Source organism: Panthera leo, chromosome C1 (assembly GCF_018350215.1).
Source record: "Panthera leo isolate Ple1 chromosome C1, P.leo_Ple1_pat1.1, whole genome shotgun sequence".
NCBI classification, from domain to species: domain Eukaryota; kingdom Metazoa; phylum Chordata; class Mammalia; order Carnivora; family Felidae; genus Panthera; species Panthera leo.
Window position 1 is genome coordinate 44,070,830 of NC_056686.1, and position 27,812 is coordinate 44,098,641.

Genomic DNA, 27,812 nt, shown 5'->3' on the forward strand with positions numbered 1-27,812 from the left:
CTGGAGAATGAGGTTTCTTATTTTGTTTTCACGTTCTGCCCCCCACCCCCCCCCACCCCCCCACCCCCCCGCCCACGGGCCAAATGGGTAAGGGGGGGTTCCCTTGCCTTCTGAGTGCCATGAATGCGCCCGGCACTCACAGGACCACGCTAAGACACTTTGCAGTGTGTTGAGACTGGCTCCATCAGGATTCTGGCAACTTACAGAGACGGGACAGACACTTCCCTGCAAGCCACAGGTGCGCCTCTCTGAAAGCGACATGACAGCTGGTCTCGGACCCAAGGAAGGACCTTGAGAGACAGCCCAAGTGAACACTTGGAGGATTTATTTCTCACCTGACCTTCCAGGGGCACTGCAAGCACACTGTCTGAGACAGGCATGTGCTCCCACAGCAGGAGGGCCCGGGGAGGTCTCGGCTGTACCGACAGGGTAAAATGAGGGGCCACAGCTCAGAGGCCTAAATGACCTGCCCACGGTAGCATGGCTTGCTGACAAGGGAGCAGGGACTTAAAGCCAGCCCCTGCCTCTCAGGCAGTGCTCTCTCTCAGAATGTCACCGCCTGGCACAGTTGGCTTAATCCCAGCTCCCCAGAAGACACACTTCCTTCTCAGATTCTGGGTCCTCAGCTGAGGCCGGGCGGTTCTTCAGATGGAGTTGCATAAACAATCAAACTTTAACGAGTTGGGAAGGTCCTGGGGAGGCTCCCTTCCTTCTGGAAGGGAAGCGGAGCTGATTTTCTCTGAGCTTAGGATTTGTAAGGCACTGAAATTAACTACAGCTGTGGGTGGGGGAGAACGAAGGGGGATGAGTAGTTGGAGAAATCAAGTTGATGGTCTTTCCTTCCGGCCCCACAGTGAGAATCCTCACCAAGTCTCCATTTTCCTGCTTGGTGTGGTCCACCCCTGACCCGCCACCGCATGCCGCAGAGCAGCGTGGATGCACCCCCACCGTGACTAGCCATGCTCTGGGGACCAGATGAGGCATGGAGGGTTGAGGAGCCAAGGATGGGCCCAGGATCTCCGGACCCAGTTCAGAGCAGGAGCCACTCGCTCCACCTGGGCTAGGGCAGGAGTCCGTGCTGTCTTCTCTGAGGACAAGGTCCTCTCTGAGACGTGGGGGGTGGCTGGGATGGGCCTGCAAACCTAAGCGGGAAGGGGCAAGGGGCAGGGCATTACTAAGGGCGGCAGAGGGAACTTTGGACTGGGACCTTTGGCACAGCACATCTTGGGCCTGCCTGCCCCATCTGTTGCCCTCCCAAGAGCCCAGGGGGAGAGAGGAGCCTTCCTTCTCTCGGCGCGGAGTGCTTCTGGCTGACTGAAGCACCCGCAATCCAGCTCTGGGGCATCCCTTCAACCCTTCCAGCCAAACCTGCGCCCAGGTGACCTCGCATGGAGACTTCCTGGACCCGGCGCTGAATCCGGAGCTCGCCAGTCAGATGAGGTGCTGAATGGGAAGCCACAGTAACCGCCGCTACACGTATCCAGCACCTCCAAGGAGACAGGCGCTCGACCTGGATGACTGTGGCCTGCAGGCGGGTACTGTTGCCCCCTTTCAACGGGCCAAGAGCTAGGTTCAGAGGGGTTGGGTGACTTGCCCGGAGTCACACAGCTAATGAGTGCCGGAACTGGGAACTGGACTCAGGTTGTCTGACTCCAGAGCCCATGTCCTTTGCACTCCACTCGGCCGCCCCTGGGAGCCGCTGGCGTGGTCCGGGTGAGATCTCTGGAGGGGTTTCTTTCTGGAAGGGTGGATCTGGGAGGGCTGGCAAGCTTGCCTGAAGAGAAGATGCCTCCTGCACCTGGGGGACGGGGCCCACCCACATGTCTGTGTCTTTCCAGGCCAGCCCCTGCTCAGTGCCTGGCGGCCTTGCAGATCTTGTCGTACACCTCGGGGAAGGCGTCCTGGCACCCGAGCTGCTCCCGCAGCCTGTGATACAGGGAGCCGTCGAACATCTCCCAGAACTCCTCCCGGCTCATGTAGCAGTCGGCATACAGCATCTGGAACCTGCAGAGCAGAGGAGGGGAGGTTGCAGGGAGGGGAAAAGGACCCGCGAGACCCCAGCTGTCCCCCACGCGTCACACGCCTTGTGGCGTGGGAAGTACTCCTGGAGGACCTCTCGTTCAACCCCCCTACCGAGCTGGTGGTGGAGGGCGGCACAGGGACGCTCGCCCCCATTTTGCCGAGGGGGCCACTGGGCTGCCTTCTTTTCATTTTTTTTTTTTTTTTTATTGACTGCCCATATGTAAAGGGTACAACTTGACTCAGTGTGACATTTGTATACAACCTTGAAACTGTCACCTCAGTCCAGCCCATGACCGCGGGCCATCACCCCCCAAACTTTCCTCATGCCCCTGTGCCGTCCGTCACCCCCACTGACCCAGGCAGAGCTGCTTTCTGTCCCCATGGATTCTGGACTTTCGTGTAAATGGAATCGTACAAGTCTCCTTTATCCTGGTTTTTGTTTTGAGTGTGTGTGTGTGTGTGTGTGTGTGTGTGTTTCCCAATCAGCTAATTATTTTGAGATGTGTCTGTGTTCAAGGCATCAAGCGTTTGTCCCAGGCCAGTTTCTGAGCGATGCCGTCCAGGGCCCGGCGTGGCTTTCAAGTCATGAACCCCTCCCTCCTCAGCTGTGCTCTTCTGACCCGGAGCAGCAGCCCCGAACCTATCTAAAACCACAGCGTCATCTGCTCTGGCAGGGGGAGCAGGGTGATGGTGGGGCTCTGGCCTGAACAGCTGGGGGACGCTGGTGTGTTCATGGGAGGAGGACTGGAGGAAGAAGGGTGAGAAACCCTGCAATCCCACCTCTGTACTTTGGCGAGGTGCTTCCCGAACCAAGGCTGCTGGGGCCTCACGCTCCCTAGGCAGCCAGCCGGTCTGGCCCCGGGACTGATCACCGTGGCCCTTGCTCTACACCCCTGTGGCAGCACTCTGGGGCCGGAGGAAACGCACCACCCTCTGGGCCACTCACCCATGCACGCTTCGGACGAACTTCTCCAACTGCCGCATGCAGGACCTGGCTTCAAAGTGCTTCACCCGTGGCTCCCCATAGGCTCCAATGTCAACATAAAGCTCTGCCTCATCTCCCTTGGGGTGCACCAGGCCCGGCTGGCTGGGCAGGATGAACGGGCACAGCCAGATGGGGTAGACCTGGGTGGACCAGGGAGAGGGGCGTTGGTGCTTTTTCTCCAACAGGTGACAGGCTCACGGCTGGCCCACCCCACCCCACCCCTCCCCAGGGAACCCCCTCTCTGGCTTCACTCCCAATCCCCCAGGCCGCAGCCGAGAGCACCTCCATTTCACCGCATTAGTGGACACAATGTGCTCACAGAAGTGCTCATTAGCAGCCCCCATGCCTTTGCTGAGCCATCAGGGCTCCCCATCGGGGCCATCGCTGAGCAGGCCCGTTTTACAGCTGGAAAAACGGAGGCCCAGAGGGCAAGCGTGCCCAGGATCAGTCCCTGCCCCGGCTCACGTGGATATCGTTGTGGAAGGTGTGCACAGCCTGCGACAGGCACTTCATGGGCACCAGCATGTCCTGCACCACGTGGTGCTGCTCGTATAGCTTGCGCAGGGTCTCTCCCTGGGTCAGCTTCAGGAGGGAGATCTTGGGAGGCACCATCCAGCCAAAGAGGTAGCGGAAGATGGGGTTGTTGCCGAAGGGGATGATGTCCTGAAAGACAAAGGCTGGCCATAGAGACAACAGGCCCACGAAGGCTGTGTCTCCATGCGTCAGGGCCAGGTCCTTGGTCCGTGCTCGGGGAAGCATGACAGGGCACACTCCTCCAGCAGGAGGGGCACGGTGGTACCCAGGATTTGCCCAACTGGGTCTGGGTTTGATTCTCAGCTCGGACATTTACCCACTGTGATGGTCTGGGGTGGTTACTTAACCTCTCTGAGCATTGTTTCCTTATCTGTAAAACAGGACTTGAGGGAGTAACGAAATACCAACTGGAAGGCACTCAGCCCAGTGCCTGGAGCAAAATAAGGTAGTTATAATTGCTGTTTTTTTGTTGGGGTCAGAGTGGCTGGCACAGAGCAGGCATTTCATAAGTGGTTGAAAAATACATGCTGTTGAACGAGAAGAGTGATATTCAGAGAGCTTAAGCAATTTCCCTGAGGTCACACAGCCAGGGGCGGCTCTCACTGGAGTGGGCAAGGTCTGGCTCAGGGTCATCGACAAGCCCACTAGTTCACAGCATCCCCCGAGAGCCTTCTCTGACTCCCATTCAACGTGTTACCGCTCCCCACCCCTCCATGCACAAAAGCAAGTTCTTCGTCACCTTTCAAGGCCAAGCTTGAGAGCTACCTCCGACCCTAGGCAGAACTAGCCACTTCTCTTCTCGTGCCTGTGGCCCTTCACAGCCTACCCCCCCAAATCGACCACACCCTGCGCTGCCCACCAGCTCCTCCAGGGCTCCCACCAGCTGGCAAGCCTGCCCAGCCCCAACAGCGGAGACCTTGGCCCCCAGCTCAGTATCTTCCCCCTCCCCTTGCTCCAAGTCTGTCTTCCCGAGTGTTCTTGTCCACCTGCTACCCCATTCTTGAAGCCAAGGACATTCCTGTCCCCATTCAACAATTAGGAGGTTCCATGCTGGTCGCTGGGGTGATCCCTGTCCCTGTCCTCAGGTGATGAAGAGACAGGCCATGGGACTACCGTGTGGGGAGAGCTGGGACTAAAAGACGCAGGGCCCACATCAGCAGAGGGGTCAGTGGTGGCTTCCCAAAGGAAGCAGCGTGCTGAGTTTGGAGGCTGAGTGACTCCTCCCTCCTCTCCCCTGGAAGCGGCTCTCCCGCTGGCAGCCTGCTCCCATGAGGGAGGGACCCGTCTGCGCTCTGCTCTGCTGTTGGGTCTCAGCACACGACATGGGAGTGCAAGGTGCAGCACGGCTTTCATTGTTCCCTCGCTTGCTTTAGGAAAAGCCACACACGCCCACAGCAGAAATCCCAGCGGTCCAAAGGTCAGGCCTCCTTTCCCGTAGTCCCTCACCCCGTTTCCCCCCTTAGTCCCGACCCCACTTCCTTCCTCCCCGACCCAACTTCTTTCCCCTCCCCAAACACAACCACCATTAGGAATCAGAGACATCTGGTGCACAGACAAGCAGATGGGCTTAAAAAACAACAGCTCACTGGGGAGCCCGGGGGGCTCAGTCAGGTGAAAGGCTGACTGATATCGGCTCAGGTCGTGATCTCAGGGTCGTGGGATCAAGCCCCGAGTTGGGGCTCAGCGCAGAGCCTGCTTGATTCTCTCACTCTGCCCCTCCCCCACTCATTCTCTCCCCCACCTTAAAATAAATAAATAAACAAATAAAGACAGCTCAAAAATGGCATCTAACAGCCTCCTGCTCATCACTATCTCCTGTGCATCAGCACACAGAGAGCCATCACACATGCTTGGTCGTGGGTGCCTAACACCGTACTCACTTGCAGGGACCCACAAACTCGGGCTCCTGGGATAAATCTGGTCCACAGATAACATTTTACTGGGATACAACCAGGCCCATTCATTTACATATTGTCTATATGGGTAGAGGGAGCCTCTAGAGTGACCTCATGGTCCACAAAACCTAACTATTATCCGGCCGTTCACAGAGAATGTTTGCGGATCATTGCTCTCCTATATGGATGTTCCCTGATTTATTTCATCCGTTCCCTACTGATGAGCACTTAGATTATTTCCAGACTATTCCACCGAACGTCCTTTGTATATGTATCTTTGCCCATCTGCACGTTCATTTACCTGTAAGATAAATTCCTAGAAGTGGAAAATTCTGGTTCAAAGAGTACATGCAATTTCAATGGATACTATTTCAAGACTTTGTACCATTTTATACCCTCCCAAACAACACAAGAGAGCGCTGTTTCCCCACACTCAGGCCAAACAGTGTTCTCCCACTTCTGCCTCACCTGTCATCCTGAGGGTGACAGATGAGACTCCTGTAGTCTTGTTCCACCCCGTCTTTAACTACGAGTGGGACCCATCACCTCTCTCACGTTTAAGCGCCTTTTGTATTTTTCCCCTAAAAACAGTCCTTTGTTGCCCGCAAGTGTCAGCTAGAACCATTCCTTTCCCCAAATCTCAACCTCAGAAAAGTTCAAGTTTTAAACAGCATGCCCCGTCCCGCCCTTCTCCTTTCCCACCTGTCCGCACCATCATTCATCTTTTCTGCCTCTGAGTGACCTCAGGTCCCGTGTCCCTGGCTTCACTCCTGGTCCCCTGCTCTTTGCCTGCCCTTGCCTTTTACCTGGGCCCAGCCTACTACTGGCCTGTTCTGCTCTGCTGGGCCCCACTACAGATCCAGGGGGCCTGGCCTGAGCCAGGACCCCAAACCTCAAAGGCAGGCCCTGTGGCAATGACGTTCTAAGAAACATGAACAGCCAAGAACCCCATGTAACATTTCCTACTTGTGTTACTTCCCTGTATTAGCCAGCCACTTACGCCGGCTGGCAATGAGGACATAAGAGGGAAGGGAAAGGGGGGGCTGCTCAGAGTCTCCTTCCTCTTCAGTCCTTCCTTACTTGTTAGTAAGCCGCCCTGGAGTGTTCGTGAAATGTGCATGTCACCGGGAGGGGAGATAAAAATAGCTGAGTTGGTTTTGTGCAGCATTTCTACTGGTCCATTAAGAATGAAATTCATATGCATGAAGAGTTAAACGCTCTTATATTTGTACTTAAAAGATGAATAGTAAAGTCATTCCAATAATTTAAGTTATTAATTTTTCTTTACTTAGAACATTAAATAGCAAATATTTATGAAGAGAGAGACTGTGGGAGAAAAGAAAAGGCTTTATCATTTAGTGCCTTTGATGGTACTTTTCCCCTGCTTTCTGCACTGGGTCCGGCAGATCATGTAGCTGGCCTTGACCCCAGGTATTGCCAATTAACTGAGCTGGGTGACGGAAGGGCTGGCCCAGGTATGACAGGAACGGACTGGGCAGTTCAGCACCCAGGCCAGGTCACGTTTTGTTGATTAAAGGGTGGATTCAGCAAGGAGGAACTAGGGTATAAGTCTGCCTGGAGGAGGAGGAGTTAACCTCAGGGGAGGGGGAAAAGACTTGCTGGTGACATGGTTTATTACCCCTTCTTTCTAGAAGTCCCAGCTTCTGCAATCCCACTGTCGTGGACACTGTGGTGCTCTACCCAGATGCCCTGTGTGCAAATGTCCATTGTAAATCACCCATCATACAAGATTCTGCCTTTAACTTCAGGCCGGACAGCCACTGCTTAACAGCACAAAAATATAAGACGAACCTCATTATGAATTCGAACTCTGTAATCTTAAAAAACCCACAAATTCTGGGGTGCCTGGGTGGCTCAGTCGGTTGAGCGTCCGACTTTGGCTCAGGTCATGATCTCGCGGTCTCTGAGTTCGAGCCCCGTGTCAGGCTCTGTGCTGACAGCTCGGAGCCTGGAGCCTGCTTCAGATTCTGTGTCCCCCTCTCTCTCTGCCCCTCCCCCGCTCATGCTCTGTCTGTCTCTCTCTCTCTCTGTCAAAAGTAAATAAACATTAAAAAAATTTTTTTAAATAAAAAAAACAACCCACAAATTCTTTGCTACTCTGGTTGAGCGTGGGCTGGACTTGCTCTAATGAACAGCACGGGGTGGGGGGGACTGGCGGAGTGAGGAGACAGGTCATAACAGGCACCAAGGCCCCTGTTGCCTTGTCGTGAGGACACTCGAGCAGCCCACATGGCAAGGAACAGAGGCTTCTTGTCAACAACCGTGCGAGGGAGCCTTCTGGAAAGCAGATCTTCCATCCCTGGGCAAACCTCCGGATGACGCTTGACTGCAACCCTAAGCCAGAGCCACCCAGATCACTCCCCAATCCCTGACCCTCAGAAAGCTGTGACAGAACCAAACATGAGAGTCATAATCTGGCAGATGTTTTAATGCTCTAAGTTTGGGGTAGTTGCTAATATACTCGATCTCTTACTGAGTTGCGTCACTTTGGAAGACCTGAGCCTCAGTCTCCCCATCTGTAAAGTGGAAAAGAAAGACAAGAGAACTCCCCCTCCCAGGGCTGTGAGGAAGATCAAGATCATGCGAGCACGGGGTCTGGCACAACGGCTAATGCGTGAGGAGCGATTACTGCACGTCACCGCTACCTCTCGGATGCCCTCCCCAGTGTCCTCTGCTGGTCCTCGTTCTCTCGTCTCTGTAATGTCCTTGCTCTTAACAAAGACACTCCCTATGGTGTCTCCCGCATTTGGCAAAACTGCCCGCCAACTGCTGGGCCTTGACACTGTCCGAGGGAGGGCTAACGGAGGTGGGGGAATCACCGAGGCCCCCGGTCTTGATGACTCTCCATGCCTCACTCCTCCAATTTCTCGCCACGGCCCCATCACATTCGGCCTGAGAGACCTATTAGAACTGACCACCTCCTCCTAGGAGACCACCGGGCTTAATTCCTTTAGGCCTGTCACCCCTGTTTAACCTAGTCACCAGGGGCTTCCAGGTGCCCCGTTACCTGTTACCTGCTACTGCAGTGCAACACCCCCTTGTCTCACAGGCCCTCCCCTGTGCTCTCGTGGTCTCACATCAGCAAAGCCCCCCCGTTCTCAATCTCTTCTCTCAATATTGTCTTCCTCTCCCTGCTCTCAGCTGGAGCCTGGCTGGCCCCTGCAGGCCTCCTCGGCGGTATCATTTCCTCTCCCACGACCATCTGGGGTGGATGGATGTGAGGGAGGGGGCTCATACTGCTTCCTGCTGCCTCATTGGTGCTTCCCGACCGCCGTTCCTCTCCTCCAAAGGGCCTCAGCAACTTTGGTGATAGTTGCACAAGATCATGAAGGTTCTAAATACCACTGAATTCTATACATTAAAATGATTATTTTTAGGTTATATGACTTAGAAAAAAAAGAACCCACGTAGCCCATTTGAGGACTCTGGCTCTTCCTCTGCCTGGAACGCTCTCCCCCCGAGCCCTGCCTGGCTTGTCCTCCCCTGCTCAGGTCCCTGCTCACAAGTCACCCCCTGAGAGGCCTTCCCGACACCCCTGTTTCAAATGTCACTTGCTCCTCACTCCTCCATGCACAAAAGCAAATTCTCGCTCACCTTTCAAGGCCAAGCTTGACAGCCACCTCTGACCCTAGGCAGAACTAGCTGCTTCCGCTTCCTGTTCCCACGGCCCTTCACAGTGCCAGAGTCTGTCAGTTTGGCGAGGCTACTGTCCCTCAAGGGCGGAACAGGTGTCTGTTCTGCCAGGTACCTGGCCCCGCGCCCCACTCGGTGGCAGACGGTCGATGCCAGCCTGCTATTAAGTGAGAGCGGTCTGTTCCCCCGGAGAGGAACGACCGTGTCGCCGTGCAACAGGGTGTCTGGTTCCCTGGGACAAAGCTGCTCTTTCCCCCAGGGAGACAGTGCGGTTGCAATGCCAGCCATCCTGGTTCCCTGCCCGGCCGGCCGGGGCAGGCCGGGACTCCTGGGAAACCCGATCCTCACCTGGAGCTCCCAGAAGATGCTGCGGGTGTGGCGGTGGTAGTAGTGTCTCAAGGGAATGTACTCCAGGCCCCCCTTGTTTGCCTTCAGGTAGTTCTCCACGTGCTTGAAGAACCAGGGCTTGTAGTAACTGCCAATGTTATTCAGCTGCAATGACAGAGGGCATCGTGTCAGCTACAGACGGGGACCGAACGCCACCAAGGGTGTGACGGTGATACCCGGCTTCGGTTCCGCACCCCTGGCCTTTTCACAGCTTTCATGTCTGTTACCACCCTCGAGACTCCTGAAAACCCAGCGAGGCTGAGCGCAGCGGGTATCCTGTTAGCGGAGCGTGGTCACGCGGTGCGCCCAGGGCCTGACAGCCAGTTCCCGACAGCCTAGAGGGCTCAGCCACCCCTCCCCGCACCGGCTGCTGCCCCTCCTCGCTGGGAAAACGAAAGGGTAAATGTTGAACAACGCACGGCTCCAGGCAGGGAGCACTCTTCCCTCCCGCCAGGCTGACCCCTCGTCACCAGGTCCCGCGACCGACAGCACTAACTGACCGTGGCACTTTCCCTGCCGCCTAGAGCAGGCCTCACGACCCTCTGGGCGCTGCGCTCCCCCAGGCAGCCCCCATCGGTGAAGGACGCTCAGAGAATGAACCTCAAGCTTCCCTGGCACCGGGTCCCGTGGCCCTCAATGCCTGAATCTCATAGGGAGCCAGTCTGCTTCAGTCTTAAATGCTTCAGGACTTCACAAGCCATGTGCCCTGGGATGACTTAGACTCCCTGGGCCTCACCTTCTTCTCCCAGGAAATGACATCCGGCCAGATGCTTTAGGAGAGAGGCAGGCTGGCGGCCCAGAAGGAGTGCCAGCTCCTGACCTGGGGCCAGACCCTGGCCCAGCCACCTGCCGTCTGACCTTGGGCAGGTCACCCTCTCAGCCTATTTCTTCACATGTAAAATGGCAGTAAAAATATAAACTCTGTGGCAGTTTTTCCGTGCTTCTTAGGAATCACACACACACACTGCCCTCGGGCCCCGGGTCAGACCACCTTCTCTAGGGGGTGGGAGAGGCATCTGAGTTTGATGGGGCGGGTGAGGTGAGATCACACCTGGCTGGGGCACAGCAAAGGGTTAGGAGAAAGCAGAGAGTAGAGGCCAGGCAGGAGGTGCAGGATGTTGCCGGGGGACCCTCAGAGAGGTAAAGGCAGGAGCAGAGGCAAGAGGAGCAAGCCCCATGGTAGCTCGTGGAGGAGAAGAATCATAACAACGTGCTCCGGGCAGGTGTCACTGGCACCTATGTGTTCGTTCTTTATCCCTTCCACAACCTTGCAAGGCAGAGCCGTCCCCGTCTCGCTGATGAGGACACTGAGAGCCATCAAGGTTGAACAGAGCATCTGAGGCCACAGGGCTGGCAAGAGGCAGAGCAAGGACTCAACCCCTTTCCTTGTTGTGCAACAAGGCCAAACCTGGGCAGCAGAGAACCTTGAATGGCGGACTCTGGGAGTGTGAGCATTGTGAAAAAAAAGAAAAAAAAAATCTATTAATATTTTCTCCCAATTCCAAAAGCGACGTAAACGCCTTGTGGACACTGGAAACACTGCAGAAATATGCAACTTGGAAAGAGAAGACCCTTTAGAGCCTCACCCTCCAGAGGAACCTACAAACACCACGGGGTATTCGGTTTTCTTTTCTGCGCATACACACTGATCTGTAAAAATGGGGTCATCCTGTACACTGTTTGCCAATTTGCTTGTTCTCCTTCCAAAACACTGGGCGGACGCTGGGCAGGGTTCTTAGTCTCCCCGAGCCTTGCTTTCAGCACTGTATACTTCCTCCAGCAAAATGGAGCCATTACCCGCCCTGGAGTGGTTGGGAGACGAGAAGAGACAACGTGGCAAGTGCCCGGCACGGCGCCCGCGCACAGGGCACAGCAGTCAACGTGAATGATGCTAAATTATAACACTGAACTAGGAGTCAGAGACCTGAATTTAAATTTGCCCCATGCTAGCTGGGTGGACTCAGAGAAGTCTCTTTCCCTCTCTGAGCCTCGTTTCTTTGTTTAGAGAGGGAACTGTACCAGATGATTTTCAGTCCTTTACAATTTTAAAATGTTTTAAGTATACCGGTATAGATCAGGAGGCTGAAGAGTACCTATCCTTTGTTGTACTTTCAGATATTCTTCCCTTCACAGACAAAAGATATTCATGGCTACATGAACTAAAATAAGGAAAGACTGGAAGCAACTTATTTCCAACTGTGTGGCGACGGTTTAGTAAATGACAGGGCATTAGCTCAACACAATGTTCAGCAGTCATGAAATGACCATTTTGAAGGCAACGTAACTGCGTGGAGAAATGCGTACATCACACTAAACCAGAAAATGCCGATTTGAACAGGCGATCACAGCTGAGGACAAACAAACTGAAAAACCGGACAAAGAGATGTTCTAACCTCGAACGTGACCCGAAAGCTGCAAAATAAAACGAGATGCTATTTTTAACCCTATCAGATTGGCCAAAATGAAGGCGCGATCCTATCCAGTGCTGGCAAGAAGGTGGGGGAAAGGCACTGTCACACGCCGTCACCAGAAGCGGACAGAAGCACAACTTTCCTGAAGGGCTGTTTGCTTGTAGCTGTCAGTATTTAATATGCTCAAACCCTTAAGTCAGGAATTCCAAATTTTGGACTCAATCCCACAGAACTGCTTGCACAAGAGGCTAAGGAGAGATGGCAGAGAATCTTTGATGCAATCTTATTTGTAAGAGCAAAACACCTGAAGCAGGATAAATGTTCATCGCTGAGCAATGGGTTGGGTCAAATATTTACATGCAATCGCGGGACACCATGGCATGAAAGGAGGGCACGTCCACGTGCACACGCGCACACACCTTGAAGAATGCTCAGGGATGGGGCGCCTGCGTGGCTCAGTCGGTTGAGCGTTGGACTCGTGATTTCGGCTCAGGTCGTGATCTCTTGGTTTGTGAGTTTAAGCCCCGAGTCGGGCCCTGCACCGTTAGTGCAGAGGATTCTGTCTGCTTAGGATTCTCTCTCTCCCTCTCTCTCTGCCCCTCCCCGTGCACTCTCTCTTTCTCTCTCTCAAAAAAAAAAAAAAAAAGAATGCACAGTGTTACAAGTAGTTGCTCTGGGAGTGAGCCTGGGTAAAGAGACCCACTTTAACTTTTCCTTTTTCTTTATACACTTCAATATTGTTATGGGTAGAATAACATATTCTAGACAGGTTGGGTCTTTTCCTTCCTTTCACTCATTTACACGTTCCAAGTCTCTCAGGAATACAAATCCCGAAAAAGCTGCTATTAAAAATTATAGATTAAACGGCTATCAATCCAGATTCCAAGGCATCAAATCCATCCTTCAAATCTCGGTTCTGCATTGGGGGATGTTTACGTGACTTCTCAGAGCCTCGGTTTCCTCATGTATATAGTGGGGTTGCAGTGAAGATAAAGGTTACACCTATTAAGAGACACACATGTATCTGGCAGGGGGTCAGGGCAGAGTAAATGGATGCTTCCATCCCTCAGACAGCTCTGACTTTAATTTTTTTTTTTTTTACATTTATTTATTTTTGAGAGACAGAGACAGAATGAGCGGGGGAGGGACAGAGAGCGAGGGAGATCCAGAATGTGAAGCAGGCCCCAGGCTCTGAGCTTTCAGCACAGAACCGTGAGGTCGTGACCCGAGCTGAAGTCGGACGCTTAACTGACTGAGCCACCCAGGGGCCCCAGACAGCTCTGACTTTAGATCTCAGGGTCCAAACCCCAGGTGGGCTGACCAAGGCCACAGCCTCAAAGAATGTGCTGCCAGGGTCAGGGTGGGGGAACAGGCTCAGCCCCAGCCCACCCAGGCCTTCCTTCTCCCCGGGCCTTGGTCCTTGGTCCTTGGTCCTTGGCAGCTGACACCCTGGCCTACCTTGCTGGGCTCTGCCTCGTCTGTCATGACCCCTGTCATGATGACGGCCTCATCCAGGGAGTAGAGCAGTCCTTCCACGAAGTGGTTCTCCGGCCGCTGGGACTCACGGGTGAACTTGTCACAGATAGCCTCCAGGCCACGCACTGGCTCAAACCTCAGCTTGATGTACTTCTTGGCAGGGATGATGCGGATCTCGGCGGCCACCAGGAAGCCCAGGGTCCCACAGGACCACGGCACAGCGTAGAACAGGTCTGAGTTTTCCGACTGTGAGTCAGAGTCAACACATGCTGAGAGGCTGAATCCCCGGACCCCACGCCGTGGCACACAGCCAACGGGGTGCAAAGGACCCAGGGCCTCGGCTAAGTTCCTGCTGTCACTATCTCATCGTGTGAACCCGAGTAAGGAGCCCAGAAACATCAAAATGGGCCATTCCTCAAACCTACAAGGCTTTCGCAGTCCATTAGCTGTGAAATCCAACCTCCTCCTACCCCACCCCCCAGCCCCGCCCTGGCAGCCCAGAGCACTCACATTCCCACTTGAACAGTAAGGAAAGTGAGGCTCTAAGAAGTGGCATGGCTTCCCATGTGACCCGAGGCATCCCACAAGTCAGCACAGGGATACCAGGGCTCAGGCAGGGTCACCTAAGTCCCGACCCAGCGTTCTTCCCGCAAGACCTCATCTGGTTCTGCAATCCGCTTCTAACCTTATCATTTCTCGTTTCGGTATTTGTCTTGGAGACTGCTCATCTGGTCATTCTAATTCAGATTCTTTGGTTTTAACCAAGCGCTTTTTGAAAACGTCTAGCTTTGTCTGGCCCTTACCCAAGAGGACAGTCCCGTGGGGTCACTGCTCATGCTGTATGCACTTGGTGCGGGCGGGGTGGGGTGCACTGGGGCAGGGGACTGGAGCGGGGGAGCTCGGCAGCAGGCTGGCAGAAGTCTCTGCAACAGTGGACGTGGGCCATCTGGGCCCCCGCCTCGCTACACTGTCAGACAGCAGCTGTAATAACTGGGTATCTGCCGGGTACCCAGCCTCTACATTAGGAGCTTCACATCTGGCATCTACCATCAGCTCCTGATGATGCATTTGTCAGGTGAGGAAAATGGGCCTCAGAGAAGGGGAGCGATTCTCGAATGTTCGTCTCCTTTCTCTGCTGGTAATAAACAAGGTTGGAAGGCTGGGCCCAGGCAAGTGTTTCAGAAAACGTGCTGAATTGGTGTGAATCCTTGTCTGAGACCAGTGCTCTCAAGCCTGCCCCGGACTCTCTTCCGTGGGACCACCGACACTGGTCACTCTCTGAACCATCTTCCTTTAAAGAGTCACTCTGTCCCTACCATCCAGGGGCCCCTTAGATAGGCTCGGCAATCTGAGTTTGTTTAAAGTCTCAATCCTGTCCCGCTCATTAGGGTAAAACACCTTAAATGTTTGCATCCCACTCTGGGCAGAATTATCTTTTATTTTTTCCAAACCACCCCTCTTGCCACTTTCAGTTAGACCTCACAGCATATGGCATAGAGCTTTGTGGCTCAGGCCTGACTTCCCTGAGAGAGGCAGAACGGAGTGATAAATTGTTAAGGGCATTGATCTGGGCGCCTGATATTCTGGGTTTGAATCCCAGCTGTGTGGGATTTCCTCGCTGTGTGTCCCAGGAAGGTTTATCAACCTCTTTATGTTTTAGTTTCCTATCTATAAGATGTGGCTAATAATGTTACCTCAGGAAGTTATCGAAGGATTAGATGGCTTAATACATATGAAGCATTTATAATAGTATTTGAGCACGTGTAAGGGGCTATATCAATCTTTGTGATTATTATGAATACAGACCCAGACCGAAAAGGTGTGTTTGAAGTGAAGCATCCCCAGGGTCCCTCCCTCTCCAACCCCCGGACCCTTGATGCCCAGGGCAGGCTGGTGGGATGTCCCCCGTCTCTGAACTCACCGGTGTGCATCGCACAAAGCTGCCGTCAGCCAGGACCAGCTCGTAGGCGGTGCAGATGTGTTGGAACAGACCGTACTTGTGCGATGATGACTCAATGCCCGTGCCCATGATCAAGCCCCCTGCAGAGACACGTGTGTTAGCCAGGCAGAGCTGCAGGGTGTAGGTTCAAGGGGGATTGGGTAAAGGGCACTTCATGGGAGCTGGGGTTGCTCACAGCACAAGGGAGACGTGACAGGGCTGGCTGCTTGGGATAGATTTCCCATCTCTTTGGATCTGGAGAGGAGAGGGAAGGAGGAGCTAGGACAGGACCTGAGGGCTTTCCCAGCGTAGGGGAACGGATGTGAGAGCCTGTCAAAGGTGTTCACACCCTCACCTCTGGCCAGACCCAGCTTAGAAAACCATGTTCATTCATCTTAAGAGGGACCTTGATGAAAAGGGGGGTTGTCTGGGTGGCAGGATGCCGTGCTCTGTGGGGATAGTTACAGGAGCTAAAGGTGTTTGCCCTGGAAAGGAAAAGCTTTGGGGATCATGAATCCTGAGGAAGAAGAGAGAGACTAGACTTATTGTGTTCACTCTACAAGGCAGAGCTGGAATAACAGACATGAGTCACAGGGACGCAGATTTGCACCAGAGAGGAGAAGGTGCTGCCTAATAACCTGAGCTGCTCAGAGATGGAAAGGTAGGCAGCGAACGCCCTGCCTTTGGGGCTAGGTGGAAAGAGATGGTGGTTTCTGTCACGGATGGAATAGTGGTGGCCCCTGAACCAACACGGTGCCTCAGCTCTGACCCTATAGTCCTCACCCACTGTGAGGTCATCCAGCTCGGGCAACACAGGCAGGGTCCAGCCAATGGAGGTCAGCAGGGCAGTCACCTGACCCATGGTCACCAAGGGTTCCACACGGACAATCTGTTGATACAAGAAGAGAGACCCTGGGTCACAAGGAGGCTGCAAGGGCCACTGGGGGCTTCTCCACACAGAAGGTATCATCCCAAATCTTCTCACACAATCACACAAGATTTCTACATGCCGTTTATGGCCTCCTTCTAGAATATGACACTAGCTTTCGTTACAGTGAATGGGGTTTCTGGTGCTGGGTTTGCTAGTGTGTAATCTCTTCCTTTCAAATATCGTTACACTTAATACTTAGATTATTTTTCTTTGAGATTATAGAAGAAGTGCTCATTTATTTGAAAGAAACAACATATATGATGCAGACAAAAATCATCCATCCTACTTCTTCGTGTCATCCTAGCTATCAGTGTTAATACTGGAGTGTGTTTACTTTCAGTCTTTTTCCACAGCATGTATGGCTATTTTGCATGTCGTAATGTAACGCACACATAACACACAAATTCAGGCACGCATACACATATTTTTCTGCTTTGCTTTTTAAAATTTAACACTATGACCATCATCCCTTGCCATTAAATATTCTTGGAAAACACAATTTTTAATAGACACATTAACATGCCAACGTGTACTTCTGCTTCTAGTCCAGATGGAGCAACAGGGACCAGATTTACCCTGCTGCCTGAAAGCAGGAAGCAGACAAAATAAGCAAAACGAGAGTTTCAACATCGTGGACATTGGGCAATGACGTTAATGACCCTGGGAGGCAGGAAACAAAGGGAGCTCTGTGAACGCCCAGCCTAATTCCCTGGAATCAGGCAGTGCAGGGAGGGGAAAGGCAGTGGAGCCCAGTGAACTCTGTGTTGAGAGCCGCAGAAGACCAAGGTGAATCGAGTTTGCAGGACAGAGCACTGGAGGGGAGAACGGCACAGAGAAAACTTTGAAGAACCGCAAAGGATCCCCACCGAGCGTTCAATGAAGTATGATCAGTGCATACACGTAAGGAAGTTACCTGAGGCTGAGGCTCGGGAAAGTGGCAACAATGCCAAGGGCTTGCCCAGGGAAGGAAAGAATATCTGTTCTCACAAGGCAGACTGGAGAACCTCAGGGTTCATAAGGCAATGGGGAGAGTATGACCTTGCCTCAGCAATGGGGAAGAACTATCCTTAGATTACCCGCTGCTTTGACCCCACCTGAAAAATCCAGACTCAAGAGGATCAAACTATTTCCCAGTAACATAGCTGTGTCCCAGAACAAAGCTCAAGAAGAGTTACAGGAACACAAAAATATTCAGCACCCAACAAGGTAAAATTCACAATGTCTAGAACCCAGTCGAAGTTTACCAGGTATGCAAAGAGGCAGGAGGATTTGACTCATAAAAGGAGGAAAATCAATCAATCTGTTTTGATAAAATAGGCCCAGATTTGGCAGAGATATTAAAATTAGCAAACAAGAACATTACCATAATTGTTATAAACCAGTAATTATATTACTATATTCCCTATATTCAAAAAATTAAGTAGAGATGTTAAAAAGACAGTAAAAAGATCCTAATCAAACTTCTAGAAATGAAAACAACATTGGAGATGAAAGATACACTGGCTGGGATCAACAGCAAAGTAGACACTGCAGGAAAAAAGAGCAGTGCACTCAAGGACACAGCAATTCGAACTCTCCTAAAGGAAACACCCAAAGAAAAATTTTTTTACAATGTTTACGGTGTATCAGTGAGCTGAGCCCTGGAACAACTTTAAGAGGTCTCATAGATGTGTGACAGTCCTCAAAGGAGAGCAGGAGACAGAAAAAAACACTTGAAGAAATAATGACCCCCACATTTTCCAAATTTGGTGAAAATTATAATGGATCCCAAGCATAAGAATTAGGAAAAAAAACTATACCAAGGGGCATCATAATAAAATTGCTCAAAACTAATGATAAAATCTTAGAAGCAGCCCGAAATAAAAAAGACATGTTCCACGTAGAGGAACAAAGATCAGGATGAGAGGTTGCTTTGTTGCAAACAACTCAGGAAAGAAGACAGTGAAGCATCTTTAACTTACAGCGAAAAAAAAACCCCTATCAGCCTAGAATTTCATACCCAGTGAAAACAACTTTCAAAAATGAAGGCAACCTAAAATGTGTTAGGTTGGATTATCAAAAAACAAAACAAACAAAAACCCGGAAAATAACACGTGATGGTGAAGATGTGGAGAAATTAAAACCCTTGTGTACTGTTGGTGGGAATGTAAAATGGTATAGCTGCTGTGGAAAACAGTATGGCAGGTCCTCAAAAAAGATTAACCATAGAATTACCATACGATCCAGCAATCCCACTTTTGGCTATATACCCGAAAGAATTGAATGCGAGACTTGAAAAGGTATTGGTACATCCACATTCCTAGTGGCATTATTCACAATAGCTAAAACATGGGAACAACCCAATGTCCATCAACACGTTAATGGATAAGCAAAATGTGGTGTCTGTATACACACACACACAATGAAATATTGTTCACCCTTTAAAAGGAAGAAAATTCTGCAATATGCTATAAGATGAATGAACCTTAAGGACATTACACTAAGCAAAATAGATAGGCACAAAAAAACAAATACTGTATGATTCCACTTATGAGGTACACTGAGTAGCCAAAATCACAAAGATAGAATTTGTTCAGTGTATGCTGAGAAACAGTTAAGATGACTGTGGCGCCTGGTGGGCTCAGTCTGTGGAGCATGTGGCTCTTGATCTCAGGGTCGTGAGTTCAAGACCCATATTGGGCATGGAGCCTACTTAAAAAATATGGTTTGGCAACTGGGTGTGTCTGCTGGTTAAGCGTCTGCCTTGATTTCAGCTCAGGGTCGTGAGACCAAGCCCTGCATTGGGCTCCACGTTGGGCATGGAACCTGCTTAAGATTCTCTCCCTCCCTCTCTCTCTCTGCCCCTCTCCCCACCGACAACAAAATAGGTTAAGATGAGAAATTTTATGTTATATGTAGTTCCCCAAAATAAAAAAGAAATGTAAAGGAAATGAAGGCAAAAACAAGAAAAATATTTTCAGACATTACAATAGCTAAAAGCTTCATCACCAGCAAAATCACCACACAAGAAATGTTGAAGGAATTCCTTCAGGCAGAAAGAAAATGAAACCAGATGGAAACACAAGGGAATGAAAAAATGGTAACTACATCGGTAAGTATATAAGATTTTTTCTTATTATTTACATTTCTTCGAAAGATAACAGACTTTTAAATAATAATGTACTCTGGGGTTTTCAACATATAAAAGTATGACAACGATAGCACAAAGGTGGAAAGAAGAGAACCGGAAGTACTTTAATGCAAGACTCTTACAATATACATGACATAGGATGCTATCATTTGAAGGTAGACTGGCTAAGTAAAGTGCAAACTATAAATCCTAAAACAACCGCCAAAAGAACAAAACATAAAGTTACAGGTAAGCCAACCAAAGAGTTAAAACAGGATTACAAAAATGATTCCATAATCCAAAAGAAGACAAAAAAAAAAAAAAAAAAATAGAAAATAGGAACAAAGAACAAAGGGACAAATAGAAGACAAAGAACAAGGTGACAGATTTAAATCAAACCTTATTGATAATGGCATTAAATAAAAATGGCTTTATCGTCTCAATTAAAAGGCAGAGATTGTCAGATCACATTAAAAAGCAATATCTAACTATATGTTGCCTGTAAGGAGCACGCTTTAAATATAAGTGGACACCATGCTACCACTAGTCAAGAGAGAGATGAAATGACTTTATTAATCATATCAGATAAAGTAGATCTCAAAGAAGATAACTAGGAATAAAATCAGTCATTTCATAATGATAAAGGGATTCATCAAGAGGACATAAATCATTCAATCAAGAGGACATAAAAATCCTAAACATTTATATACCTATTAGCAGAGCTTCAAAATACATGAAGCAAAACCTGATGGAGCTCTAAGAGAACTAAATCCACAATCACAGGCAGAGATTTCAATATCTCTCTTTCAATAATTGATAGCACAGAGAGAAGATTTGTAAGAATATAGAAAGCTTGGAACAACAAACTTGAATCAACAAACTTGACCTAACTGACATGCCACCCTAAAGAGCAGAATATGTGTTAAAAAAAATGCACATGGAACATTTTCTGGGCATAGCCCATATTCTGGGCAATAAAGTAAGTCTCAGTAAGCTGAAAAGGATTCTAATCATATAAAGTATGTTTTCTAACCATAACCGAATTAAATTAGAAATCGGTAATAGAAAGATCTCTGGGAAATTCCCAAATATTTGGAAACTGAATAACATGCTTCTAAATAACCCATGAGTGAAAGCAATATCAAAAGGAAAACCAGGGATGCCTGGGTGGCTCAGTCGGTTGAGTGTCTGGCCCTTGATCTCAGCTCAGGTCATAATCCCAGGGTCGTGGGATTGAGCCCCACGTCAGACTCTGCACTGAGCGTGGAGCCTGCTTAACATTCTCTTTCCCTCTCTCTCTGCTTCTCGCCTGTGCACACGCTCACTCCCTCTCTTAAAAAAAAGAAAAAAGAGAAACCAGAAAGTATTTTGAACTAAATGAATGTGAAAAGATTCAAAATTTGTGGGATTGTTTTAAAACTGTGCTTAGGGGGAAAATTTATAGCACTAAACATCTATATTAGAAAAAAAGGCCTAAATCAATTACCTCAGCTTTCAACTTAAAAAAAACTAGACCAAATTAAGTGTAAAATTAAATGCAAAGTAAGTAAAAGAAAGGAATTAACAAAGATCAAAGCAGAAGTCAATGAAATAGAAAACAAACAAACCAAAAGTAGAGAAAAATCAATGAAACCGAAGCCACTTCTGTGAGATCACTATAGTTGACTACCCTCTAGCTAGACTGGTACGGAAGAAAAGAAGAGTCACAAATGACCAATATCAGGAATGAAACATGTGGCATCACTACAGATTCTACAGGTGTTCAAAAGACAGTAGGGGAGTATTATGAATAACCTAGTGTCAATTCATTATACAACTTGAAATAGACAAACAGCTTTAGAGACACAAACTACCAAGCTCACCAAGAAGAAACAAACTGAAGAGCCATAGTGCTATTATAAATTTTTATTTTGTAGATAAAAACTTGCTCACAAAGAAAAATCCAGGCCCAGATGGTTTCACTGTTAATTCTACTAATTACTGCATGAAGAAATAATACCAATTTTATACAAACTCCTCCAGAAAAATGAAAAGGAAGGAATACTTCCCAACTCATTCTTAGGGACTTATTATAAGGCGACAGCAATCGAGACAGTATGGTATTGGCATACAGATGGGCAAACAGATCAACAGAACAGAAGATTCTAGAAACAGACCTATGTATATGGACAATGATTTTCAACAAAGGAGCAAAGCCAATTCAGTGGAGAAAAGATTATCTCTTCAACAAAAGGGGCTAGAACAACAGGAAATCCACATACAAAAAAATATTTTTTCACCCACATTTGATACCATATGCAAAAATTAACTCCAAATGGATCAAGGTCTTAAATGTAAAACAGAAAACTATAATACTTCTAGAAGAAAACATAGGACTAGGGCAAGACTTCTTAAATAAGACATCACAAATACAACCTATGAAAGAAATTAATATACTGAACTCCAAAGTTAACTCTGGTTTTCAAAAGAAGTCAAAAACTGGAGAAAATATTTGCAAATTGTGTATCTGAAGAAGGACTTGTTTCTAGAATATATAATAGGAAAGCAACCCAATAAAAAGACTCAGCCTAAGATTTGAATAGGCACTTCACCAAAAAAGATACACAAATGGCAAGTATGCACATGGAAAGATGCCCATCATCAGTCATTAGGAAAATGGAAGTTAAACCACAACGAGCTACCACTACACACCCATTAGGATTAAGACCAACCACACCAAGTTTATGATGATGTGGAGCCACTGGAACGCTCGTGGGAATGTGAAATGCGACAACCGCTTTAGAAAACAATTTAACCATTTCTTAAAAAGTTAACCATACTCCCATCATAGGATCCAGCTATCCCACTTCCAGGTATTTACCCAAAAGAAAGTTTAGGTCCATACAGAGACGGTACACAAATGCTCCTAGCCACTCGGTAATTTCTCCAAACTGGAAACAACCCAAATGTCCATCGATAAGTGAATGGGTAAAGAAACTGTGATCTATATAAACAATGGAATACTACTCATCAGTAAAACAGAACGCATTTCTGATACTTGCTTCAACATGGATGTATCTCAAAATTACTATGCTGAGTGAGGGGCACCTGAGTGGCTCAGTTGGTTGAGTGTCTGACTTCGGCTCAGGTCATGATCTCCTGGTTTGTGGGTTTGAGCCCCGAGTCAGGCTCTGTGCTGACAGCTTAGAGCCTGGAGCCTGCTTCAGACTCTGTGTCTCCCTCTCTCTGCCCCCCCCCCCCCTCAAAAATAAATAATCATTAAAAAAAAATTATGCTGAGTGAAAGTTGTCAGACAAAATAAAAAAGAGTACCTAATGCCTGATGCCATTTATATAAAACTCGAAATACAAACTAGTGATACAAAGCAGGCCATTATTTGCCTAGGAATGTGGGGGGAAAAGGCAGGTAGGGGGCTAAACAAGGGATTCCCAAGGGGCACAAGGAAACTTCTGGGGGCAATGGGTATGTTCATTGTCTTGATTGTGCATACATATGCCACAATTTATTGTCATTGGACACCTGTGCACTATTTCATATCAAGTATATATCAATAAAGCTGCTTACGAAAAAAGAAAAGACACAGGGACATTAAGCAACATGGCCAAGGCCTCACAACAAAATGCCATAGTGTGGATATACTATATCTAATAACTCCCTACTACTAGGGTATTGTGTGATCTTCCATTAGAAATAAAATTGTGACAGAAAGAGAAGAAGGGAGGGAGGGAAAGAGAGAGAAAGAAAGAGAGAGAAAGGAAAGAAGGAAGGAAGTAAAGAAAAAAGGAAAGGAAAGAAAAGAGAGAGGGAGAAAGGGAAGAAGCGAAGGAAGGAAGGAAGGAAGGTAGGAAGGAAGGAAGAAGTGATACAATCCCCCTGTGCTGTCTTTGATTTAGACTTATTTCCTTTTTCCTTATGCCAGTTTTCAAGAAAAACCATTGGACAGGACAAAGATTAAGCACATGTCTAAGTCTATTAGCAAGTGGGTCACGCTTCCTCCTTGCCGCCTCCAAAGCCCATTTTTTACCAGAATGCTTCCTTACTGGGAAGGGATAATAGGTTGCATTTTCTCTCTCCTCTTTGCCCACGATTACCCCATCCTTTCTTCCCATGGAACTGCTGACAATCAACAGGTCTCCCTGAGCTCAATTTGCCCCACCTGGGGAACAAGGCTATGACTGATCTCTTCCAAAGCTATGAGGTTTTGAAGGATGGCAGAGCCTTCTGTGATGACCAGGGGTCTTGGTCCCGTCCCCGCCGGGGTCTTCTTGGTTGAAGTTGTCTCCCTGTGAGTCACTTGCACCAGGGGTAGTGCCCTACCTGCTCCCCGAGCCAGGGAACTGTGGCACCCTCACCTGTTTCTTGGTGTCCACCTCCAGAATGTCCATCAGGTTGATCATGATGTTTTTGTGTGTCTTCTTGTACTTCCCGACCCGCAGCGAGACAGTGAGCCAGCCGGGGCGTCCCGTGCACATGAAAGTCTTGCTGCCCTGCTCCTTCCATTCCCGCACCTGCAACAGTGGGACAGAGACTGAGCTGGCCCCACCAGGGGTCCCCAGAGCAGCTCGCGGCCCTGTTTTCACGAGAGGGTGCCTGGAGTGACGCCTTCCCGTGTGAGCAAATATTTACTGAGCCTCTGCATCCTGCCAGGCCCTGGCAGGCCCACAGGCCTTTCCCTCTGAAACCTCCCCGGCTAGTGTGGCCAACAGAAAAGCCGAGGTGTTACCACACCCCCAAAGCAGGATGAAGAAAGGGTTAAAAAACAGGATCAAAGTGCTATGGAAACAACTCTAACTGGGAAGCTCGGGAAAGGTTTTGTAGCCGTCATAACACAACCTGACAAGGGAAAACCATCTACTGGGTGCCCCCACTGTGCCAGGCACCCACTGTACACTGTGGGTACTTTACTTCTCCCAGCAACCCCAGCAGGGCGGGATGACCAGCCCTCTTTTGTAGGTGAGAAAACCGAGAAGCAGAATAATTTGGTCAATCAACCAGTGAAGGGCAAGGCCCAGATTCACAGGCAGAACTGTCCAACTTCAGACCTGGAAAGATAGATGGGCTTGTGTTAACGGTCAAGAACAGAATAACAGTTAACACTCATTACTGAGGCTCATTATGTGCCAAGCCCTGTTCTAAGCATGTGTGTGTGTATGTGTGTGTGTGTGTGTGTGTGTGTGTGTGTGTGTGTGTATGTGTGTGTGTTAACCCCTGTCACTTGAAGGGCGAGAGTAGGGGCAGGGAAGGACCACCAATCCGATGGAAGGAAGAGCTTTGCAAAACCTCTACTCTAAGTGACCGGAACACAAAACACCGAGAGCAAACGGTGAGGTGCCATGCCTATCAGGAACACGGGAGGAAGTGTCCCCTTCCTACTGAGAAGGACATCTGTCGCTGTGAGCTTCAACCACCCGTTTCCTCATCATATGCTTCTAATATACCCATCTTCCTTTGGTCCAGGTGATGCTGAGTCTAGCCCTGCCCCAGAAGGTGGGCACAGGACTGAGGTCTGATTCCATCCTTCGGGCCATAGTGACAGGTTCAGGGATGGGCCCAGGATCCCAGTCAAGACAGTAAGACCTGTTCTAGGAGAGGCGCTCCCATTTTACTGGGGTTGCTGAGCTGGCTGGATGAAACTGCTGGGGTTTCCACAGGGAAACGGGTCTCCCTGAGAATGAGGTCAACTGGGAGGAAAGCAGAGCCAAAAGATGGCAGAGGGATGGAGAGTTGGGAGATTAGGGACAGGCGATCCTGGATCCAGTCATACCTGAGCCAGTTTTACTCCTGGACTTTTCAGGACCTGGGCCAATAAAATCCCTTTTTGTTCAGGCCAATCTGAGTTTGGATCCTATCACATGCAACCAAGTTGTGGAGGACGTTGCATTGAAGCAAGAGCTGTTTGTGAGGCAAACCGCTCAACATGGGGGAGAACTTTCCTACCATCAGAGGCCAGAGCACCCTGTGAAACAGAGGTGTTCGAGCAGAGGGGGGTTACTGAGGAAGAGATTTCTGTGAAGGGGTGAGAGGTGGGATTCCACCATCAAGCAGGCCTTGCCCCTGCCTGACTCTGCAGTCCCAGGACTTCAAACTCAGCGATGCAGGAAATGAATTGTGGGTGCGTCGGATGGGCCACAGGAAGTGAGTCTGAGGTTTTAAAGCCTGAACCACCGGTTGGACTGGATCCTGATGCGAACCAAACAAGAATCTGGGCAGGGAGGCAATGTTCTTGTGACCACGTGCCAGAGAGAGGTGGGAACGGCCAAGATAAGGGGCAACTACTTAAGTGGCTGGGCAGATGGCTGTTACCACGAGCTAGGTGTGAGGCAACAGAACCAGACCTTCTGGGTGGAATGGAAAGGGCTGGGAAAGAAGATAGGTCAGAGTTCAGGCTCTAAAACCAGGCTGACCTGGGGTCCAGCCCCACTTACTAGCTATATCCACTTGGACACATCACTACGGCTTCAGCTTCAATTCTTCCACCTGTAAAACAGGCATAAGACCTACCAGGGTGCTGTGAGATTAGAAACGATGGACATCAGGGGCATAGGCGGTGGCACATGGCAGGTCCAAGGCAGTGGGCTGGTTTGGGCAAGCCCCTTGTCTTCCTGTCCAGTGAACCCTATGGCTTCGTTCAGGTGAACAAGCGCTCACTGGGCTGCTCTGGGCCAGACCCCATGGGCCCGATGTGAGTTGGACAACGGTCCTTGCCTTCAAGGAGCTCACACTCTGATTGGTGGGGAGGAGGGGTGGACGGTGACAAATACATGGAGAATCTGAACAAGTGGAAAGAGCTAGGAAAGAGGGTGCAGCTGGGAAGGGAGGGTAGGCAGGGCTCTGGAGCTGTGACTGATCAACTGAGGCCAGGGCAGCCCACGCAAAGCAGTTCCAGACGCTGCATCCTGCCACCCAGTCCAAGGTCTTATCCTTCATGGGAGTGGCCCTCAGCATCCATCTTCCCACTCTTGCTTGCAGCACCCAGCCCTGCGCCAACAGAACATGGAGGCTGCTACACCTGCGGTGAGGGTGGTGGCAGGAAACAGAAGCTCCTTGCAACCTAACACCCCTAAGAGAGGAACATAAGCAGGGGCAGAGGGAGCCAAGAAAATGCCCAGACCCGATGCTCATGCCAACGCTGGGCACGGAGAAGGAGGCTCCACCGTGAGCAGCGGCTGGGGCACAGGCTCTGGGGGCGCAGACACGGAGGAGGACTTCCAGAGTTACTGGAGATGCCTCCCCAAGGAGTGAACGCCAGGCCCAGAGCCGCGCCGCGAGGCTCCTCGCCCTGGCTGGGTGCTACTTTCTCACTTTAGTCCTTCAGTCTACAGGAGTCCACAGCTCCCGGCTGCTACAGAGTAAACTCCAAACTCAAGGCCCCGCCCCAACCTAGCTCGGAACTGACTTCCAACCTCCCGCTCTGGACCTTGGCTCAAATCCGACCCTCCCCCGACACCTCTTCCTCCCTACTTCCCAGTCTCTAGTGCCAGCTCCACCTCCCAGAGGGCCTCCCCGCTCTGAGACCGCTTGGGACTGGTGGCAGCCACCTGTGCACGGCTCACCTTCCCCTATCTCGTGATCCTTTATACCCCTCTGGGGACCCGCACGTGCTCCGCACATAGTAGGCACTCCACAGACACTGAGCAACGTTCTGTCCCCCGAAGGCCTTTGCTCACTCCGTTCCCTCTCCGGGAAGCAGCCCCCCCCCCCCATCACATTTTGAGTTCAAACCCCCTCCAAAACCGGCGCACCGCCTGCCACCTCGTACCCGGCGTGGCGCTCTCAGCGCGCACGACCGAGTGCCGCGGACCGGCTCCGGTGCGCCCCGCCCGGCGTCGCTCACCTGCTTCTGGATGTCCCGCACACGCTGCCCGTGCAGCCGCGGCGCGCTGCTCAGCCTGAACACCACCCAGGCGCGCACGTAGTAGTAGATGTCGAAGATGAGCGAGAGCGGCAGGAGGAAGAGGCACACGAACACCCAGCGCTGGTGGATGAGCACGAACTCCAGCCCCTTCACGCGGACCCAGAGCAGGAAGAGCAGCGCGCACACGGCCAGCGACACGGCGGGCTCCATGGTGGGGCCAGCGGCGCGCCGCGCGGGGGAGGGGGTGCCAGCTCGCGCCGCCTGTCACCGCCACCCGCTCCTCGCCCGCCTGCGCCCGCGCCGCCCGCAGCCCGCTCCCGGGGAGTCTTGAGGTCGCGTCGCCGCCTCGCGATTGGCTGGGGTCTCAAAGGTTCGGTGGGCCGAGACCCGGCTGGCGACCAATGGTGAGCCGCGCCGGAGATCGGACCAGGAAACCGCTGCTTTTATTGGCTGCGGGAGTCAGGCCGTTCCACCCTCTTCTCTCCGACGCGTGGGGAGGGGTGGTCGGGGACAAGCGCGCTGGTGGGGTCAACTGCGCCCTGCGGTGCTGGAGGCTGTGCGGACGTGGGCGGCGGCGGTCGAGGGATGCGGCTGCTGCCCCTGCTCCTTAAGTG

At 50.6% G+C, this 27,812-nt stretch overlaps 1 protein-coding gene across 1 annotated transcript; it reads right to left on the bottom strand.

The window, feature by feature from the left end:
* Positions 1-75: 75 nt before the first annotated feature.
* On the bottom strand, positions 76-27,490 carry DHCR24 (24-dehydrocholesterol reductase). Its single transcript, XM_042951581.1, has 9 exons — positions 27,178-27,490; positions 23,696-23,851; positions 16,087-16,192; positions 15,286-15,404; positions 13,347-13,610; positions 9,439-9,582; positions 3,473-3,670; positions 2,969-3,147; positions 76-2,004 (listed from the first exon to the last, which is right to left on the bottom strand). Exons 1-9 carry the CDS (start codon positions 27,406-27,408, stop codon positions 1,851-1,853), a joined length of 1,551 nt encoding a protein of 516 aa, XP_042807515.1. The 5' UTR covers positions 27,409-27,490; the 3' UTR covers positions 76-1,850.
* Between the last annotated feature and the right edge of the window lie 322 nt (positions 27,491-27,812).

Excerpts from the sequence above, each read along its gene's own strand:
- DHCR24 (XM_042951581.1), bottom strand. The coding sequence starts at position 27,408 with ATGGAGCCCGCCGTGTCGCTGGCCGTGTGCGCGCTGCTCTTCCTGCTC. Across the intron at positions 15,405-16,086 it reads GCTGGATGACCTCACAGTGG|GGGGCTTGATCATGGGCACG; the intron begins GTGAGGACTATA and ends GTGTCTCTGCAG. Across the intron at positions 3,671-9,438 it reads GCATCTTCTGGGAGCTCCAG|GACATCATCCCCTTCGGCAA; the intron begins GTGAGGATCGGG and ends TTTGTCTTTCAG.